Source organism: the organism of the source record quoted next, unplaced genomic scaffold (assembly GCF_019419815.1).
Source record: "Pyrus x bretschneideri cultivar Hongxiangsu unplaced genomic scaffold, Pyrus_bretschneideri_v1 Contig19, whole genome shotgun sequence".
Classification (NCBI taxonomy): domain Eukaryota; kingdom Viridiplantae; phylum Streptophyta; class Magnoliopsida; order Rosales; family Rosaceae; genus Pyrus; species Pyrus x bretschneideri.
This window is the reverse complement of record NW_025999490.1, coordinates 1,273,666-1,295,808: the sequence shown is the minus strand read 5'-3', so window position 1 is coordinate 1,295,808 and position 22,143 is coordinate 1,273,666. Positions and strand designations below refer to the sequence as shown.

Below are 22,143 nucleotides of genomic sequence, written 5' to 3'. Positions count from 1 at the left end.
TCACTCACTTTGCTCTTCTGGACAGAATCAGAAACCTCCAGATCATCATACTTCACTCTACAAAGTACCAATTACGTACACACACACACACACACACATACATAGCAGCGCGCGCGCACACACATATATAATACTCCCTCCTAGTCTCATCAGAACTCAAACAAAGAAGGTGAGCTTTGGAGAAGTGAAAGTAGTAGCAGAAACTAGAAGAAGAAGGGGAGACATGGGTATGGTGGTGGTGATCTCTCTGCCTTTTATTTTGTTCACCATACTGCTGGGTTTCGGGTGCTACTTCTTCGGGAGAGCGAGAGGGCGAAAGGATGCGATTGCCACGGCTCAGGTTTACGGGGTGCCTGCTCCTCCACCAGGAGCTAATAACCCCCTCCCTTCATCTCCTCCACCTCATCCCTTCAAACACGACAACCCTGCCAATGTTTAGCACCAACAAATTGTGTGTGGTTTTTGTTTTCGTTGTTTGATATTCATTTTGGTGTGAATTCTGAGCCATGTATATTTGTTGTAAACTTGAATCTTACTGAATGGTAGGAATACATTATTTGTTGTAAACTTGAATTCTAAGCATATGGCGTGATGAATTTTTTAGCAGGATCGTGGAATCGAAAACTTAAGAAAAAGAAAATTGATAATACTACAAGCACAACAGAAAAATCAGTTCCACAACCAAACTAATTAGTATGATGACTTAAATAGATGATTAGATAGATAATTATAGCGTTTAACCACAGTCCACCATTAAAAATATGGGAAACAATGGAGGAGAGAGGATAACAGAAAAATATGAAAGCTTAAGTAAGGCCTAACGATGGTATGGAGAGGAACTTTTACGACCCAAGAAATATATAGATGAACACATTCACATGAGTGATTTGTGCGCGAGTCAGTCAGTCGACTACTGCCAGAGTTTGATAGGCTGGGGCAGATACAGCAGCTTCCATGACATGGTTGGGGCTGATGTCACCATCATTTTCGAAGAAGGACTCGAGCAGCTTGTACGAGAAGCCACTCAACAACGTCACCCCTGGTTCTGGTTCTCTACAATGCCCAGCCGAATACTCAGGTTTGATCATATTCCAAATGACTAGGTGTGGCACCACATCTCCATACCCCTTCTCCTTATGCTTGTTCCGTATTTCCTCGTAATTAGTCTCCCCCCAGAAGCTGAAGTTGCTGCCTGTCAGGAAGTGTTTGTATGTCGTCAAGGCAAGCACCTTCTTGACCTTCTTATCTGGCTTCAAATTCGCATTCACTGCCTCCTCTAGAATCACATCGAACACCTTCCCGAAATCAGCCGTCCAGTCCTGGCTTTTGATCAAAGTCTGCATATATTCGGCCCTCGAATTAAGATCCTCGCCTTGTATCGAATGGAGCCGAGGGTTTTTGCTGTAAGTCACCACCTTTCCTTTCCACGGCTCGTCACTCAATTGAGGCAACAAAAGCCCTTAAGCCAAACCCGCCGACAAGGTGTTGTCGATATTACACACAGCCAACCAATTCTTCAGCTTCCCCTGCTTTGAGTAGACCTCCACCATTTTCTTCCAATTAACATCAGCCTCTTGCTCGAGCTCAAGATACTTGATATAGCTTAATATGTCATTCGGAAGCAGCACAGCATCATCGGGATCAATCTCATCGGCAGCAACCACTTGCTCTCGCTTGAACGCCGCTCTATAACCCTTCCGGTTAGCAGGTTCCTAGCCCCTTGGCACCATAGTTTTTCTCAAGGGTGACAAAACCTCCTTCCTCAGTCGGTCAATACAACAAACACTACCAGCCCCTTCTCGGCGGCATGATTCTGGCGGAAAACCTTCCTTGCGATGTTTGCGAACAGCATATGATGATCAGCGGTGGTAGGCAAAGAGGCAGCCGCTTGGGTAATCTCCAAGCAGTAGTCATCATGATGGTCATGGTCATGATCCTTGTGATGAAATAAGGTAATAAAGTAATTTTACATTTACAGTTTAAGTGCAGGTTACATGGATTCAAATAAAATTTATCTTTACAAAAATTAGGGATAAAAATACTTAAAAATACTTACAAGAGTACAAAGTTATCGTAGTATAGCAACTCAAGTAAGGTCGTTTTCCATAAGAATTGATTGAATAATTTGTATTTATACTAATCATTAGCTAATTATTTAGAACAAAGTTTCGAAAATATTGATTTTGAATTTTAAAATAATAAAAGTGAATTTAAATAAAAATAATTAAATAATTGATAAAGTAAAGAAGGCAAAAGACAAAGGTTTTGAAAAACAATTTAAATACTAAGGTTCTGCCATCACCATTAACAATACTATATAATTCTTGTGAGAATCCGAATTTTTTTTAATTAATTAGTAGTGCAAGTGTTTGATTTAACTCTCTAATCTATATAATTAAACTAATATGTAAATTGGTTCATATTTTTTTAGATTCATTATATATATATATATATATATATATATATTATATTATATACTATATACATCTGAAAAAAAAGGACAAATACAATATTTTGTTATTACTTTATTTTTTTTATTTTTCCTTCTTTTGGACGACAACCCCAATAAGGAGTTCACAATATGCTTATCTTCTTTTGTCTGGAAAGGGGAAAAGAAGCCCTAGCTTTTTCTCTCTTCGAATTTCATAAGCAAGAAATAAGTTTTTGTCTTTTGAGTCTGTAATTCCATACTTATCTAGAGTCAAATTGGAGTAGCCAACAAGTAATTCATGAGGTAAGTTTGTTTTTGTTTCCTTATGACTGTACATTGAGCTTGTGTTTTACATGCTTCTCTCTCTCTTACCACCACGTAGGAATTTGAAATTAGGAGGTGTGTTATTTTCATTTGCTAGGATTTTCATCTCAATCTAGTTACCATGTGGGTAGTCAAATAAATCCTCCTCTTACTGCTAGCAAGCAGGAGGTGTTCAATTTCTGTGGCTTGGTGGATTGTGTCACTTGAGTGTTAGTTCCAGAACTTGTGGAGTCTATGGAAGGAGGTGGAGGTCTAAGGAGCAGGTGGTGAAGAGTCTAGAGTTAGGTATCATGATTGTTGGGGATAAGTACGAGTTTTTATCCAGTTAAAATGAAACAAAAAACATGTATAAATAGGGAGTCAATAGTTCTCTTGAGAATCAATAGTAATAGAAATGTCAGACAAAAAGCTTTATAGTTTCAAAAGGCTAGCGAAGGAGAAAGGGTGCTAAGAGTTGAAGTATTTTTCTTTTGGTTAGACTTCTCATTCCTTTCATTTGTTTCATTTTTATTTTAGGGGTGCTTTGAAGAGGTTGGTTAATCAATAGTCAATCTCTTTCAGTTAAAAACCCTCATAATTTTATTATAGAATGTTCAGTTTTTTCTTTGATTTCAAAATATACTTATGTTCTGTTACTGTTTAAAACAGAAAGCTTTCATAAACTCAAAAAGAAAGAGTCTTTTATGTTGAGGTTTTGGTTATGGATTGGTATGAAGGAAGGGATTTCAAGGGGAATTTTTGAAACATGAAACTTTTGAACTAGTCATCCAAGTCAATAAACAAATTTTGGTGTTGGAAACGAGTTATGATTGTAATAATATATTTAGATATTATTGGTGGATTCGTACAGATATCCAATATTAATTTTGCATAACAAATTTCCACCATCCAAAAACTTTTAGTTTTAAAACTATTTTTACTAGAAAACTGAAGTATGTTTTGTTTGAGATATTATTATACATACTTATTAAAGTATGTATTCTACAAAGTTTATTTATAATACAAGTTATATTGTACGCTTAAATAGTGATAGTTTATACTTTGAATAGGAACTCACTAGTTGGATCAAGATACTTGATCAGTTTGGCAGTTACGTGGACTTTGTAGCTTTGGGACCAGGTAGGGGTTGCTTGGGAAACCTCATAAACATTTATTCTTTTATTATCTGATTAATACATATTGATTGATATTTATCTATGTAGTTGGATTCATAAACTCATTGCCTATATGATTGCTTGGATGGATTGATATACATGTTTTTCATGCATTTGTTAAACAATGAACTGATTACCTTGAGTTGAGATTCTTGCGAAAGAGATAGGGAATTGGGCAATGAGGAAGGCTTTTGTGTAGTTGAGCCTAATTCTTGGCAAGTACCAGGTCTCAACATATCATTTTTCTAATGTGTTAATAGGGTTTGAAGAGAGAAACTTTGTGCATTCATACATATCATTTTTCTAATGTGTTTTAACTACATAAAAATAATATACTCATGGTTATATATATATATATATATATATATTGAGGCATAATGTCCCTACTGAGCTTTATATTCACCCTAATTAAATTTGTGCAGGTTCGGAACCAGATAATTAAGTCATGTGCTAGAGATGTTACTTGATGTATGATATGTGTAAATAGAAATAAAATAAAGAACTTGGTGGTGTTTGCTCTTTTGTTTGAATAAGGAACAAGCAGCTTTATGTAAATTTATGTAAAGTGTACTTTGTAAAACTTGAGAATTATCTCTTGGTAAATAAATGTGAATTATGTTTGAACAGATTTATATCTTCTAAATAATTTTTTTTTCTTGCCTTTCTTCACTATTTAACTATGGATTAATTTGTTCTTAAAGATTTTATTCCATATTAAATTGTGAATCATGCCTTAATTAGAGTTTTAAGTTAATACTCCTATTAGGGTGTGACAATTCTTCCAATTACTTATGAATTTCCACATACATGCTTTGAATGTTAGGTTTTCCTAATACATATTTTCCTCGTGATGTTCAAGCGAAAACGTATATCTAACATGCAACCCATCTGTGATGTTCAGATCAAATATAAACATGCAAGACTCATTAAATTTTGTGAAAACCTTTTGAAAAACCATGCAACCCTTAAGAGCGTGATGTTCACTTTAAGTGAACTTACAATTACTAATCACAATAAGCCCTTTTCAATTTCAGGGTGACGTTCCAACATAAATTGTATCAAATTATTTGTCTAAAAAACCTAATGATCGTGAATCACTAAGACGATTAGATAGTTTAATCGCGGTGATTAATAATTCAAAGCATGAATGCAATCAATCATAAGCAATTAATAAAATCATATATTCATGCTAAGGCTCAAGGCATCGTCGTAGCAAAAGAACTAGTTACGAACAATCATAATAAAAACGAAAGAAAATATATTAACTAGAAAAATGATTGAAAACACCTTGTAGGTAAAAAAATCTGAAGTTCTCCAAAATAATGCGTCTCCCAATGTTGTGTAGAGAACCCTAATGACTATAAAGTCTTATTTATAATACTCCAAATTAAAACCCTCGTAGAAAAGGTTTTCTAAAAACTAGGAAATAAAATAACAAAAGGATAATTAGGAATTACATTCCTATTCTAACTAAGAAATCAGCCTAGCAAAGATATAGCCACGTTTTCGGACCTTTAGGGTTCCAAAACAGACCCAAAATGGCTAGAATTAAAGCTTAAAATGTCCTGAACATAATTGCAGAAGGCCTCGAAGACAAAAGACATCATCTTGGATGCCAAAAAGCCCAAATAAGCCTAAAACATTACTTTGACAGCATTGTGCTGTGTCTTTATTTCATCGCCATAATTAAACCGCTTGATAGAAAATTATGAAACTTTTACATGAAAGTTGAGAGACACATGAATGTCCTCCAATTTGAATCAATCCCAAATTCGTCTGTTTCATCATGTTTTGCTCTAGAGGAATTCGAATGTCCTACATTGAAAATATAAAGTCAAGTATTAAAATTTTACCAAAATAATTATCAAATTATACTAAGAATAGGGTAAAATATACAATATAATATTGACTTTTCAATGAACTTTTTCAATATCAGACTTGAGGCACTGGGCGAAAATATCCGAAACACAGTCGTGCAAGAAGAGGTAATCAGTGTCACGCTTGTATCTATGAGCTGCCTTGTTGGCTGTATCTTTTTATTGATTTTCTTCATTTGATATGATGGCCGAACATAAAGTGTGAAAAGTAAAATTAAATGTGTGAATAACATCACTCTTGAAAGGGTAATGCTAAGGAGACTAAATTTGTAGTGTAAGATCCCACATCGTCCAGGGGAGAAGAGGTGATGTGCTTTATATATACATGTTCACCTCCTTATAGTAAGACGTGTTTTGGGTGGAAGCCTAAAAACAAATTCGTGAGGGCGTGGCCCAAAGCGGACAATATCTTACTATGTGGACTGGGATATAACATGTAGGCTAAATTTTTAAACTAAATAATGTGTCACTAATAGGAAATGAACATGTTTATCAACGTTTAAGTAATAATACAATAATTAACTTCCATGTCATTACTTTACAAAATTAAATCTACAAATTTAGTTTCCTTAGTATGGCTCCTCTTGAAAAATCACTAGAAATGAACCTTAATTACATTGACATCTATTAGTGTTATGTAACATTTTTTTTCCAAAAAAACAAAAGATGTAACAATTTTTTGGTCACATGCATTGTGACATACTGACATGTAACATTTCCCTCCATTCTTAATCCGTTCCTTATTTACAAGGTGGAGTATGAAGATGGTAGAAAATACTTAACTAGTGATATATATATATATATATGTATGTATGTTTCAAATTTGTGAAAGAAAAACATTACATTAAATTAATAGAAAGCTTTATTTTAATCGCTAAATAAGATTAACTTTTCAATAATACTGTATTGAAGATTAAAAACTAAAAATAATCCTTTGACTCGTGTCCACACGTCAGATTATACAATTCATGTCATATTTAATTATTTTTCTACAAATTTATTATATTTTTAGTTTTCCTGTATTGCCCTTAGGCGTAGATAAATGTTTAAACGTTTGGGAGTTAGAGGTTCCTCCGGTCTCTCTGCATTCGGTTACGATTCAGCTCTCCATCTCTGGACTCATTGAAGTTTTTTTTTTTCCCTTTTTCTCTGCCGATGACGATGCTCACGCTTCCTTTCTATATTAATCCTGAAAATTAGTTTCCCTTTATTGGTTGGATTGTCTCATTATCAATTTCCAGTAATCATCCTGATTTTCAGAATTTTCTTATATAAACTCTTGGGTCCAAAATCAAGGTGAAGCAGTTGTTGTGTTATTGATTGGTGATCCGTGCATACTAGACTATTTTTCGTTCGGGTTTTCAGCATCAATTCCGACCAATCCATGCATTATGGGGTAAATTCTGTAAACTGTAAAATGTTTTTCTTTATTTGTGATTCAAATAATGTGTTTTTCTTTATTTGTGATGCATATAATGTGTTTGATGAAATGCTCAAGTGAATTCTTTTTGAATGATCCCGCACATGCCAACTTGGTGGCATAGTTTTACCAATCTGTGCATTAGTGAGAGTTTTGATGGCACTTTGTACCAAATTTTATAGTACATCATAACGTCATTTTTACTAAACTGTGCACAGCCCCTTTCATATATGTCCCTGGTGCACCAAGTTCTGTAGTATAATTTTACCAGACAAGGCATTGTGACAGGTGATGCATAATTATCCTGTGTGAACAAATTGTGTAACTATGCATTCATACATCTTGTTTGCTTTCAATTGTTTGTTTAGGAGATTTGACCATTTTGTCTCATTCTTAGGTGCGCACGTTTAGTTCATTGTACTCACTTTCTTTGATGTTTTATTTGTTTGTAGGAGAAATGGACTTGGCTGTCATTGCCTCCTTTAGGTGGTTCAAAAATGGCAGCAATATATGCAGCTGTTATCGCCAAACGCTTACCACCTATGTCAAAGCAATTAAGATCCTTATTGTATGTCTCTAGTATATCAATAACATCACAGTCGTTCTTCCGTGCATCACTTGTCGCAATGCCTTCTCTGTATGTCCTGAATAAGCCCCAAAATGGTGTCCTCTCCATAAGTTCTAGGTGGATAGGTTTGATATGATTTTGAAAATTTTGGTAGGCTTCTGCAAAAGTCCCCATGTTAGACTTGTATTGTAGGATTGAATATTCACTCCTCTTTCGCTCCATAATTCCTGTAACCTGTGGATTCATACAAGATGGAAACTCATTAGGGTTTAAAAAATGATTGAAATGCATCAGGTATTACAACAAGATGGATTAAATTAGTCCTCAGGTGGATTGAAACATAATTAGTACAAATGGTACCAGCTTTTTCATACCTCAAATCTTTCGGACCTATACTATAAACGTAATTAAATGAAAGTGTGCCCAAATTGATCTTACCGAATCAAACTGACCTAAACATCATAACATAAGTAATTGAATTTACAACTTAAATGGCCATACCAAATCGATCGGACCTAAATGGTTGTACAAAAATTACGAAAAAAAAAAAAAGAAAAGAAAAAAAAATGGCACTTCACAGCCAGCAAAAACTTTAGGCCATATCCTCAGGATTTGTATTCTCTTTGGATCCCCTCCTTGGGGATCCCGGAGATCAAACCATAAGGACCGTTCATAAAAAATCGTGCGATCATAATTAAATGTTTTTTTTACACAAAATGAGATTGCTTTATTTTTAAAAATATAAAAAATGTTTAATTGTGGCCGCACGATTTTTTATGAACGGTCCTTGTGCCTTGATCCCCGGGATCCCTAGGGAGGGGATCCGGAGAGTATCCAAATCCATATTCTCATTCCCTTCCCAACTAAGATGCACATACACTATTTTTCAATGAGCTTTCATCCTCTGCTTTACATCCTATTCTACCTGCAAATTTGCAATGTTCCAATCTCATTTTTCTTTACGCTTTTCTCAAATGCATTCAATTTTTTTTTTTTTTTTTAGATTTGGATTCAATAATTTAAAAATGAGTCTAGAGATAAATGAAAAAAAACAATTTTGTATGCAGAGAAAATGACTATAGTGTACCTAAGTGACCATACCGAATGGAAATAACCTAATTGACCGTACCGAATGAAGAGGACCTAATTGACCATACCTAATAGAGAGGATCTAGTCAAACTCGGATTTGAGAAGATTTTAAAAGACTATAAAATTTTAGTGCAGTCAACTAAAAGATTTTAAAGGATTTTAGAATCCATGCAAATCTAGGTGTAGTCTATTGAGATTTTATTAGAGATTTTAAAGTCCATCCAAATCTTATTAAAGATTTTATTAGAGATTTCAATAAGTAATGAATTTTGTGGGATTTGAGAGCAAGAAGTATATATAATCAAAACCAAAAAAAATCCGACCACACCCCTTAGAATTTCAAATCTTATTCCATCTGGATAGTCCTCAAATTTCTATTAACCCCAGCCACACACAGTGACAAACAACACCTAAAATGTGCGACGAGAGAATCTGGCTCAGATTTTATCAAGCACTTTCCCTCCATTTGCCAATACTACCTTTGTAATTGGTAACAAACTGAAAGCGCTCACCAAACCTTTTTGTAGGCACTGTTTGCTGAAGGTACATGAAGGTCGACCTTCTCTCAGCCCTATAAAAGCGTAACACTTTCTCTTCCACATCCCATCCCTTCTGCTTTGCGCCTCCTATCTCTCTCTGTCTTTTATTCTCTTTAAAACTCTCGCTCTTCCGCTCTCTCGTTCTCTCTTACTTTCTTCATCAAGATGTCTATGTCCGCAGAACCCTCATCTCTTGATGTATTGGCTATTGCAGCCTTCACCGATACTGAATCTGAATATGACCTCTCTAAATTCCCAGAAGCCGAGTTCGTGGAAAGCCATGAGATACAAGCCCGTGTTGACCCAAAAGTAGTAATTAGACCAATGGAGGGCTACAGAATTCTCTGAGGATTTAAAGACGGTATATATATACATAGCTTTACTATTATATGAACTAATTGTAGTGTGAAATGTCTAATAATAATATCATGGGTTCGGTGTTCCTCCAAATGTTGCCGGAATTGCTTGAAACAGATTTTGACGAGGAGGCTGATGAGGATGATTTTTCGAACTAGAACATCTGCTAGATAAAAAATCGAATGAACAGAAGGCTAGTCGTTGATGAGGGTTGTTGGTGGTGTAGCAGTGCTCAATTGAGAAAGAGATGGAGTTGTGATGGTGTGAAAGGCAACACGAAATAATGAGAGGATAAAGTGGCTATCAAGTAGGGCAAGGGAAAAGAATTTTTTTTTTAAATAAAAAAAATTATATGAAAATCCACCAAAATTCATCAAAATCAGCAAACCAAATTCATTCAACTTCTTTAAAATCCATATGGATTTTGTAAGAATCTTAAAACTTCCTAAATCCAACTAAATCCATCACTTCTAAAAATCCTTTAAAATCCTTCTAAATCATAGATTGACTACACCTCCTAATTGACCATACTAAATGAAGATGACCCAATTGACCGTACCATATGAATAGAACCTAATTGACTGTACCTAATAGAAAGAACCTAATTGACTATACTGAATAAATAGAACCTAATTGACTATACCGAATGAATATAACATCACAGATGCATACTTAATATCGGCTTACATCAAATTCCCAAATGTTGTTTACCATCAGCTCAAGTTCTATCTTTTACCATAATCCCACCTCATTCCACATGATATATTAATACTGTCACAGTAATTTCGAGAGTTGAACTGAGAAATTCTCAGATTCATACTATGATGGGTACATCCACATTTGATGAGATACCTTGGGTGTTCAAATGACGGAAATATTCATCTAGGGTTAGGATCACGCGGCTGGAATTAAAGGGTTGCAGGGCACTTTTGTCATCTTAATTTTGGGATTGGGATTGATGGTGAGGGCAGACAGAGAGGGACAGCGGCCATGCCGCTTGTAGGGGAGAGAGATTTCGTGTGGATCTTTGATTCGGGAGTGGGAGAATGACAGTGAGAGAAACCGAGAGAGAGAGAGAGAGAGAGAGATTTTGTGCGGATATTCGATTCGGGAGTGGGAGGGTGACAGTGAGAGAAATCGTCGGGATTGCAGGGAGAGATAGGGAGGGGTGGGGGTGGTGAACAGTGGCAAGTTAGGTTCGTGTATGCGGGATTTGCTGTCCTTCATCCATCATGTGCCTGCATGTCCTCATTCACAAGGTAAGTACCATTTTTGTACTTGATTTTCTACTGTTTGGTATGGTTTTAATCCTCTCTCCCATTTTAATATTCGTGCATGTCCTGATCGAAAAGTCAAGAAATCATTTTGAAATCTTTTGTCTACTGCTCATAGCCGCGTGTATGTTCTTCTCCAACCCCACCTCTCTTTCATCAACAAAGCTTGATAATTTGTTTTATTTATTTTCTGGAAAAATTTCCGATTTTGATTTTATTCAATTTTTGTTTTTGTTTTTGTTTTTGTTAATTGCAGCTGCCAGTAGCAATTTTCCCAGTACACATGCCCTCGATGCAGCTCACGCTACTGTTCCCTGCACCGCTACAAGGTATGCATGCTGATTTGCACATATTCTTATTTATTTTATTTTGTAATATCTAGCAAAATCAAACATTTGATCACCTTCTTTCGATTTTGGGTTTGGTGGGTTTGATGCATACTGATAAATTTATTTGGTTTTGGTTGATCTGAAATTGGTGATTGCATTTTCATAGCACGTTGGAATGTGAATTTTCATGCGTTTTGTAATTCTGAGTCTGTTTGGATGCTTTAATATGTTGGATTACCTTAGATACTGGCCTTCCGTGACTCCCTTGATTTATGCATGATGGAACTAATTTACTTTAGAATAGATAATTTATCTGGTCTTCTTACTTTTGTTGGAATGTTGTTACTGTAATCTGTTAATTTTGGATATTTGTTTGTCATGGGTTCTGTAGAATTAGACTCCAGTTGTGTCCTCTCTGGTTTTGTGATTATTTTCTCGATTACGATTATTTCTTGCCAATTTCCTTTGAGATTTGTGCATGTGTGTTTGTTAATGCTCTGTTTCTTCGTTTTTACAGGAAATAGAATTGCTCTCTTCCTCTTCTTGGCAACCACTTATGCCCTCTATCTCTCAAATTCTTTCATTTGGGTTCTAAATGTGAGGCCTTTTGCCTAAAATATCATGTTGTTAAATGGGTTATGATATTTTGATTCTCTGCACATTCTGCGTAGTGCAAAAAGCAAAATCTCTCTCTCTTTCTCGCTTTTCGTGGCTAAAGATCATGTCGTTTGTGTCATAAATTTGTTTTTGTTGCATGGGGTTATGTATATCTTTTGGATAATAAAAAAGTTTGAATCTTTGCTAGGTTTCTTTAAATTTCTTTGAATTCTGCTTTGTGAATTTGGTTTAGAAATGTGTAGAATTGCATTTAAGAGGATCATAAGGAAGAGAAGCAAAGATCAGTTCTCAGGCATTCCCTACATGAGATGACTATGCTTAATTGCTTACTCTCCACTTGCTATGCTACTTTGCTTCTCACTCCTTCAACTGCTCTTTCTCTCTCCCCTCTCTGCTGTGTACTGCCTAATTAGTTATTTACATTTGTTTATTTATCTCTATAAAGCTTTCATGCTTGGATTTTAAACATATGATTCAATTAGAAACCTTTATAATGTTGATGGTAGTAGAACATTCAACAGATATATATTCAACATTCGGTGGCTTTGGCAAAATCATATAGACTAATATTTGTTAATATATGGAGGTGAGACGAGCTATTTCATTCCGAACTAAGACCTAAGAATCTTCGCAATTCTTATCCTTTAAATTTTGTATTTTTTTAATATTTATTAATTTTTTGGTGATGCAGATAGATGAACATGTTCAAAGGGAAATCATGAACCATAGATCACTGGACCATCCGAATATCATTTGATCCAAAGAGGGTAATGATCATAAACTATTTTCATTTTGTACATGTTCAAAGGGAAATCATGAACCACAGATCACTGAAGAATCCGAATATCATTTGATTCAAAGAGGTCAGTGATCATAAACTATTTTCGTTTTGTATTTTAAGAGGATGAATTTGGCAAGTTCTTTTTGAATTTTGTATGAGTATCTGCTGGGGTTGGGTGGATGACGACATAACATGCTATATTTGGTCTTTGGTGTGCTTAAACTGGTACTGGGGATGGTTGGAACTTTGAACCCGGAATGCAGTAGGACTAAGAGAAATGCCCTACCCACCAGGTCAATCCACCACTTGAAGAATTGTTGTTAAAATAACACTGCTAAAAATATGAGCTTTACTTCCTGCACTTTGTCTTATTTATGTATGCAGTTACGCCTGAAACAGTTGGTTCCTACCGTAACGCATGAGGTTATTTTCTAGGACATACTAAATTTCAGTTTCCCAACACTGTTCATTAACAGTGATTTGACGAATTTGCCCTTCCAGCTGTTTTCATCTTCAGCCTGTTTCCCTGGGTTGCAGAGTAAATTTACTAATTTGCCCTTGATGTACGCGTGTCGGTCATCGTGGCTTTTCCATTTGTTATTCTTTTAAGCAGTTTTTCGATTTGTAATTGCATGATCCAATGAGTTTCTTTCTAGATAACATTGTAAAACAAAAAGATCACCTTAGGAGATGATTCGTTGTACGTGTATTGGTTTGTAGAACATATACATGAAAACATTGTGTTTCCTCAAAAAGCATATTAATATCAATTTCTTTATTGGTAAAAATCAGGTAAACAGATCGATCAACTCCTCTGTTTCTTCTATAGGTATATCTGTACAACAACCAATGGTATGTTAATATTCAGAATTTATTACTTTTTTTTCATTAATGTTTTACTCTTAAATTCAAGCTTTAATAACCTTTCTCTTTAGGGGAATTGGCTATTACCAATATATATACAGACGCTTCTTTTCATTTGGTCTAAATGCATGTCCAATTACCTGTCTACGCAAAGATAAGTTAAGTTAGACATCCAAAAGCATTACTCAAAACACTCTTACCAAAAATGGACCCATTCCACATGCCTCAATTAAGCCAAATTACCTATTAGCAATAGGGCGGTTGTTAGATCTATCTATGCAACATCTCATTATTCGTTAGATAGATTAAACAATTCCCCTATTCCTCCGGTCTTCTTTGATTCAATTAAACCATGTGGAAAGAGTATATATTTGGTTAGAACATCTAAATTTATACTTTTGGATGGCCATCTTAAACCGCTTGGTCATCAGCCAAGTAATTAATCATGCTTTCAAAGCAGCCCAAAAGAAGAAGGCCTTTGTCTATAAATTGGTAACGGTCTATTCATTTGAAGAGAAAATATGGAAGCGATGATTATTTATCCAAATGATCAAAAGCTGAAATAACTGAGCAAATAGTATCTCTGTGTTACACAGAGACGCCTAATCAGCTCTATCTGATCCATCTTTGAACATCATTTTTCCCATTTTTACATTAGAATCAGTACAAAACTGGCTTACATATCTTCTTACACCATATTCTCATGTTTTTGATGCATTTTTAATACTGGTTTTCAATTTCCTCCAGCTCACCTCATCAAATTTGCCTACAGTTTTAACCCATTTTTCACTCATTCAAAGATAGCTTGCTGCAAATTTGACAATCATTTTAGTCGGTATAAAACATAAATTTACTTTTTAACCTGCTTTTCCAATCTTTGGACATCATCTCCTTTTTATTATATATTTTTCCTTTTGTTCTTTCTGTATGTTCCTATCTGCTAGAACAACATCAAACTCAAGTTTTGTTATCCTCAACAAATTATGAGCATGGATTCCTATCGTCTAAACTCTTACCTCAACTAAGTGTACAGCTCTATGTGCTTTTTAATTCTTCATATCCAAACGGTATATATACATGCTTATTACGAATTAAATGACACAACTTTACATTTACAATTATATATTGTTTCTAATAGCTTATATAATATTTTCTTCGTTTTCCTGTAACATCGTATCGTAATGGTCTAATGATATTCAATATAATTGGACAAACTGTTATAGACCAGTTAATGCCAATTTAAACACTTATAATAAGTTACAGCTACATTTATTATCTCAAATTTCAACTTCAAATGCATATTATTTTACTTCAAACATTTCGTTAATTATTAATAATTGTTTTGACGTGTTATATACTCAGACTCATAAAAGCAGTTATCCTCCTATGCATAATTCTCCACCCAAATTTATATCAATATTAAAACACTTCTAACCTTAATTTATAGTTACTGCAGTATATTCTATGAGCACATCATTTTCTTCTTTAGTTTCTGCTGTTTTTTGTTCTCTGGGTCATACATGTTGCCGGTGTTCACAACTAAAATCGATTACACAGACTTGACTACAGGTATGCTGCAAATTACATCACTTTCTGCAAACATTATGCTTCTTTTTCTTAATATATTTTTTGTGTTTAAATAGCATGAACATACTAAAAACCTGTTCATTACAAACTATCCATTACAAATTTGCATTGGCTGTTTTCTTCTTTTATGTCCAGTAGTTTAAGACCCGCAGCAACGCATGGGCACTATTGCTAGCTCTTGCTAAAACTATGAAACTTTTCAGACCAATACATACAAACCATATCAACAAGCTATACAAGTATCAATTGGTGTGTCATTTATGAGAGCTAAACACATTCTCCTCACCATATAGCTTATGATTAAGATAAACCGTACCAACTGGTGTGTTGATTAAGACAAAAGAAAAATATAAACAATAGCTTGGAAGTTATTTGTGGGTTCCAACGAAGGCAGCGAATTGAGGAAGCCAAAGAATTGTAGCTTCAAACGGATTTTCGTGGAGCATGGGTCTAGACGGTAACAATACTGTTTGTCAAAGTAGACAACCTGATTGAAAATTTTCATTGATTACAAGTTCAAATCAAGCCTGCTTTAACATTGTTCTCTCTCTCTCTCTTTCACATTACTTTTTAGAATAGCTCACATCTAACACAATTCGAAACTTGCATATGCACATCACGTAGACGATTAACGTGATTAAAACATAGAAAACATTATTCACCTAATATCATATCATTAAAAGAACATAGAAAAGAAATAAAAAGAGAGTATAGACTAATATAATTTCATATCGCATTCATATTGAATTTGTTAAACAAGTGTTGTCCTTTTCCATTCCATGGATTGGAAAGGTCTCACAAAGACGACGACATAAACCTCTAGACTTTATTAGCTACGCTCCTATGATGATGATGGTGAAGATGATGATTAGGATTGAGGACTGAACTGAACCAACAATTATTTAATGAAAACTGAAATGAGAAGACCCTACTGACTCAACTCGGACATGACTTGCTGGAAATAATCACATACTCACTGCATTGTAGTTCCATATAACGCTGGCCATTCACGCCTTCATTCTTTACTTTCTAATCTTGATTTCAGCCATTGGCACCACTTCCAAACCTTTTTTTGTTGCCAAGGTATCAAATTTTGAAAGTCTCCCTCTGTTGATCCATTTGCTCACCACCACAAGTCTCCCATACCAAGGCTAATCCTTCCATTTGCCTTCCCGGATTTTCTTCTCCCTGAGCTCCTTGGGGGACATGAACAACTCATTGTCTTCAGCTGGTTGGTAATTTTTTTTTTTTTTTTTTTGAAGTGGCGGTGGTCCTTTTGGGGGTGGTTAGGGGACATGAACAACTCCTTGTCTTGAGCTCGACATGAACAACCCTTGCGTTGATCTGTACCTCCACTGCGCCAAGGGACAAGGCGCCATGTCGACCGTGGAATTCCGCAAAACTCTGATGAAGCAAGTGCTTCCCTCGGCCCAGTCACATAATCATCTAACCACCCTCAAACTTATCTGTGTAGACAGACGCGGCGACAGTGTTGTTCATGTCTAAAGGACCACTGTCGCTTCAAAAAGAACACCAACCAGCTAAAGACAAGGAGTTTTTCATGTCCCAAGGGAGGTTCGGTAAAAGAAAATCTGGAAGGCAAATGGAAGGATCGACCTTGGTATGAGAGATTTGTGGTGGTGAGCAAATGGATTGATGGGGGAAACTTTCCATAAATGATACCTTTGCAACAAAAAATGGTTTGGAAGTGGTGCCAATGGCTGAAATCCAGATTAAAAAGTAAAGAATGAAGGCGTGCGTGGTCGGCGTTATATGGAACTACCATAATTTGCAACGAGTCTGTGTTTCTTTCCAGCGAGTCATGTCCGAGTTGTGTCAGTAGTGTCTTCTCATTTCAGTTTTCAATAAATAATTGTTGGATAGGTTGAGTCCTCAGTCGTAATCATCATCATAATAGTAGCGTAGCTAATGGAGTCTAAAAGGTTTATGTCGTTGTCTTTGTGTCTGTGTGAGACCTCCAATTCCATGGAATGGAACGGAAGACGAGCACACTTGTTTAACGAATTCAATATGAATGCGATATGAAATTATATTAGTATATAATATTCTCTTTTTATTTATTTTCTATGTTCTTTTAAAGATATGATATTAGGTGAATAATGTCTTTTGTGTTGTAATCACATTAATCGTCTACGCATTGAACATGTGCAAGTTTCTAATTGTGTTAGATGTGAGCTATTCTAAAAAGTAATGTTTGAGAAGCCATTAATTTAAATCATATTTTATAACTACTTATTGATTGGTTTGAAAGTGAGCCCTTCATTTAATTTAACGTAATATTTTTCTTTCACAAATTTGAAACATATATATCACTAGTTAAGTTTTTTCTACTCTTTTCATACTCCACCTTGTAAATAAGGAACGGATTAAGAATGGAGGGAAATGTTACATGTCAGTATATAATGCATGTGACTAAATTCGGAAAAAAAATGTTACATATCATAACACTAATAGACGTCGATGTAATTAAGGCTCATTTCTAGTGATTTTTTAAGGAATAATGCTAGGGAGATTAAATTTTGTAAACTAAATGACATGGAAGTTGATTGAATTATTACTTAAACGTGCTCATTTCTTGTTGGTGACATATCATTTAGTTTGCAAATTTAGTCTACAAATTTAATCTCCTTAGCATTACTCTTTCAAGTGTGGTGTTATCTACACACATAATTTTACTTTTCATATTTTATATTCGACCATCAGATCAAACGAAGAAAATCAATAAAAAAAAATATGTGAGACGTAAAATGAATGTGAATAACACTACACAGTTTCCAATTCCAAAATAAAATAGGCAATGTTACATTTGCGGATTGAGATGTGACATGTAGACTAAATTTTCAAACTAAATGATGTGTCACTAATAGGAAATGAACATGTTTATCAACGTTTAAGTAATAATACAATAATCAACTTCCATGTCATTACTTTACAAAATTAAGTCTACAAATTTAGTTTCCTTAGCATGGCTCCTCTTGAAAAATCACTAGAAATGAGCCTTAATTACATTGACATCTATTAGTGTTATGTAACATTTTTTTTTCCAAAAAAACAAAAGATGTAACAATTTTTTGGTCACATGCATTGTGACATACTGACATGTAACATTTCCCTCCATTCTTAATCCGTTCCTTATTTACAAGGTGGAGTATGAAGATGGTAGAAAATACTCAACTAGTGATATATATAGATATATATATATATATATATCAAGGTGAAGCAGTTGTTGTGTTATTGATTGGTGATCCGTGCATACTAGACTATTTTTCGTTCGGGTTTTCAGCACCAATTCCGACCAATCAATCCATTATGGGGTAAATTCTGTAAACTGTAAAATGTTTTTCTTTATTTGTGATTCAAAGTACCCATTTCTTTTAAGAGGGAATATTTCTCTCAAATGTTTCAATTTAACTTTTTCCAAATAGTTGAAGCATGGTTTACATTTGATCAAATTTCTGTTTGGGTTTACGTGATCATTACACAATGCATATAATGTGTTTGATGAAATGCTCAAGTGAATTCTTTTTGAATGATCCCGCACATGCCAACTTGGTGGCATAGTTTTACTAATCTGTGCATTAGTGAGAGTTTTGATGGCACTTTGTACCAAATTTTACAGTACATCATAACATCATTTTTACTAAACTGTGCACAGCCCCTTTCATGTATGTCCCTGGCGCACCAAGTTCTGTCGTATAATTTTACCAGACAAGGCATTGTGACAGGTGATGCATAATTATCCTGTGTGAACAAACTGTGTAACTATGCATTCATACATCTTGTTTGCTTTCAATTGTTTGTTTAGGGGATTTGACCATTTTGTCTCATTCTTAGGTGCACACGTTTAGTTCATTGTACTCACTTTCTTTGATGTTTTATTTGTTTGGAGGAGAAATGGAATTGGCTATCATTGCCTCCTTTAGGTGGTTCAAAAATGGCAGCAATATATGCAGCTGTTATCGCCAAACGCTTACCACCTATGTCAAAGCAATTAAGATCCTTATTGTATGTCTCTAGTATATCAATAACATCATAGTCGTTCTTCCGTGCATCACTTGTCGCAATGCCTTCTCTGTATGTCCTGAATAAGCCCCAAAATGGTGTCCTCTCCATAAGTTCTAGGTGGATAGGTTTGATATGATTTTGAAAATTTTGGTAGGCTTCTGCAAAGGTCCCCATGTTAGACTTGTATTGTAGGATTGAATATTCACTCCTCTTTCGCTCCATAATTCCTGTAACCTGTGGATTCATACAAGATGGAAACTCATTAGGGTTTAAAAAATGATTGAAATGCATCAGGTATTACAACAAGATGGATTAAATTAGTCCTCAGGTGGATTGAAACATAATTAGTACAAATGGTACCAGCTTTTTCATACCTCGAATCTTTCGGACCCATACTATAAACGTAATTAAATGAAAGTGTGCCCAAATTGATCTTACCGAATCAAACTGACCTAAACATCATAACATAAGTGATTGAATTTACAACCTAATTGGCCGTATCAAATCTATTGGACCTAAATGGCTGTACAAAAATTACAAAAAAAAAAAAAAAAAAAAAAAAAAAAAAATGCCACTTCACAGCCAGCAAAGACTTTAGGCCACATCCCCAGGATTTGAATCCTCTCCGGATCCCCTCCCTGGGGATCCCAGGGATCAAACCACAAGGACCGTTCATCAAAAATCATGTGGTCACAATTAAATGCTTTTTATGCAAAACGAGATTGCTTTACTTTTAAAAATATAAAAAGTATTTAATTGTGGCCGCACGATTTTTTATGAACGGTCATTGTGCCTTGATCCTTGGGATCCCCAAGGAGGGGATCCGGAAAGGATCCAAATCCATATCCTCATTCCCTTCCCAACTAAGATGCACATACACTATTTTTCAATGAGCTTTCATCCTCTGCTTCACATCCTATTCTACTTGCAAATTTGCAATGTTCCAATCTCATTTTTCTTTACGCTTTTCTCAAATGCATTCTTTTTTTTTTTTTAATATAGATTTGGATTCAATAATTTAAAAATGAGTCTAGAGATAAATGAAAAAATAATTTTGTATGCAGAGAAAATGACCGTAACAAAACTATATGGTGTACCTAAGTGACCATACCGAATGGAAATGACCTAATTGACCGTACCGAATGAAGATGACCTAATTGACCATACCTAATAGAGGATCTAGTCAAACTAGGATTTGAGAAGATTTTAAAAGACTTTAAAATCTTAGTGTAGTGAACTAAAAGATTTTAAAGAATTTTAGAATCCATGCAAATCTAGGTGCAGTCCATTGAAATTTTATTAGAGATTTTATTAGAAATTTCAATAAGTGGTGGATTTTGTAGGATTTGAGAGCAAGAAGTATATATAATCAAGACCAAAAATAATCTGACCACACCCCTTAGGATTTCAAATCTTATTCCATCTGAATAGTCCTCAAATTTCTATTAACCCCAGCTACACACACAGTGACAAACAACACCTAAAACGTGTGACGAGAGAATCTGGCTCAGATTTTATCAAGCACTTTCCCTCCATTAGCCAAAACCACCTTTCGTAATTGATTGGTAACAAACTGAAAGCGCTCGCCTAACCTTTTGTAGGCACTGTTTGCTGAAGGTACATGAAGGTCGACCTTCTCTCAGCCCTATAAAAGCGCAACACTTTCTCTTCCACATCCCATCCCTTCTGCTTTGCGCCTCCTATCTCTCTCTGTCTTTTATTCTCTTTAAAACTCTCGCTCTTCCGCTCTCTCGTTCTCTCTTACTTTCTTCATCAAGCTGTTTATGTCCGCAGAACCCTCATCTCTTGATGTATGGGCTATTGCAGCCTTCACCGATACTGAATATGAATATGACCTCTCTAAATTCCCAGAAGCCGAGTTCGTGGAAAGCCATGAGATACAAGCCCGTGTTGACCCAAAAGTAGTAATTAGACCTACGGAGGGCTACAGAATTCTCTGAGGATTTAAAGACGGTATATATATACATAGCTTTACTATTATATGAACTAATTGTAGTGTGAAATGTCTAATAATAATATCATGGGTTCGGTGTTCCTCCAAATGTTGCCGGAATTGCTGATGAAACAGATTTTGACGAGGAGGCTGATGAGGATGATTTTTCGAACTAGAACATCTGCTAGATAAAAAATCGAATGAACAGACGGTTAGTCGTTGATGAGGGTTGTTGGTGGTGTAGCAGTGCTCAATTGAGAAAGAGATAAAGTTGTGATGGTGTGAAAGGCGACACGAAATAATGAGAGGATAAAGTGGCTATCAAGTAGGGCAAGGGAAAAGATTTTTTTTTTTTAAGTAAAAAAAATTATATGAAAATCCACCAAAATTCATCAAAATCTGCAAATCAAATTCATTCAAATTCTTTAAAATCCATATGGATTTTGTAAGAATCTTAAAACTTCCTAAATCCAACTAAATCCATCACTTTTAAAAATTCTTTAAAATCCTTCTAAATCATAGATTGACTACACCTCCTAATTGACCATACCAAATGGAGATGATCTAATTGACCGTACCAAATGAATAGAACCTAATTGATTGTACCGAATAAATAGGACCTAATTGACTGTACCGAATGAATATAACATCACAGATGCATACTTAATATCGGCTTACATCAAATTCCCAAATGTTGTTTACCATCAGCTAAAGTTCTATCTTTTACCATAATCCCACCTCATTCCACATGATATATTAATACTGTCACAGTAATTTCGAGAGTTGAACTGAGAAATTCTCAGATTCATACTATGATGGGTACATGCACATTTGATGAGATACCTTGGGTGTTCAAATGACGGAAATATTCATCTAGGGTTAGGATCACGCGGCTAGAATTAAAGGGTTGCAGGGCACTTTTGTCATCTTAGTTTTGGGATTGGGATTGA

The 22,143-nt window shown here is 35.0% G+C and overlaps 1 protein-coding gene, 1 long non-coding RNA gene and 1 other non-coding gene across 4 annotated transcripts; all 3 read left to right on the top strand.

Moving 5' to 3' along the window:
- The first annotated feature begins 51 nt into the window (after positions 1-51).
- Positions 52-617, top strand: LOC125476481. The gene has a single exon (XM_048582671.1). The coding sequence runs from the start codon at positions 224-226 to the stop codon at positions 437-439; it is 216 nt and encodes a 71-aa protein (XP_048438628.1). The 5' UTR covers positions 52-223; the 3' UTR covers positions 440-617.
- A 1,926-nt stretch (positions 618-2,543) lies between these two features.
- On the top strand, positions 2,544-4,533 carry LOC125476484. Of its 2 annotated transcripts, XR_007257749.1 has the most exons (3): positions 2,546-2,734; positions 3,805-3,874; positions 4,332-4,533. It is a non-coding gene; the product is annotated as an uncharacterized LOC125476484 (long non-coding RNA). The 2 variants fall into 2 exon arrangements; XR_007257748.1 differs by lacking the exon at positions 3,805-3,874 and having other exon boundaries at positions 2,544-2,734.
- A 9,614-nt stretch (positions 4,534-14,147) lies between these two features.
- LOC125476568 lies at positions 14,148-14,251 on the top strand. Its single transcript, XR_007257894.1, has one exon. It is a non-coding gene; the product is annotated as a small nucleolar RNA Z103 (small nucleolar RNA).
- Positions 14,252-22,143: the final 7,892 nt, after the last annotated feature.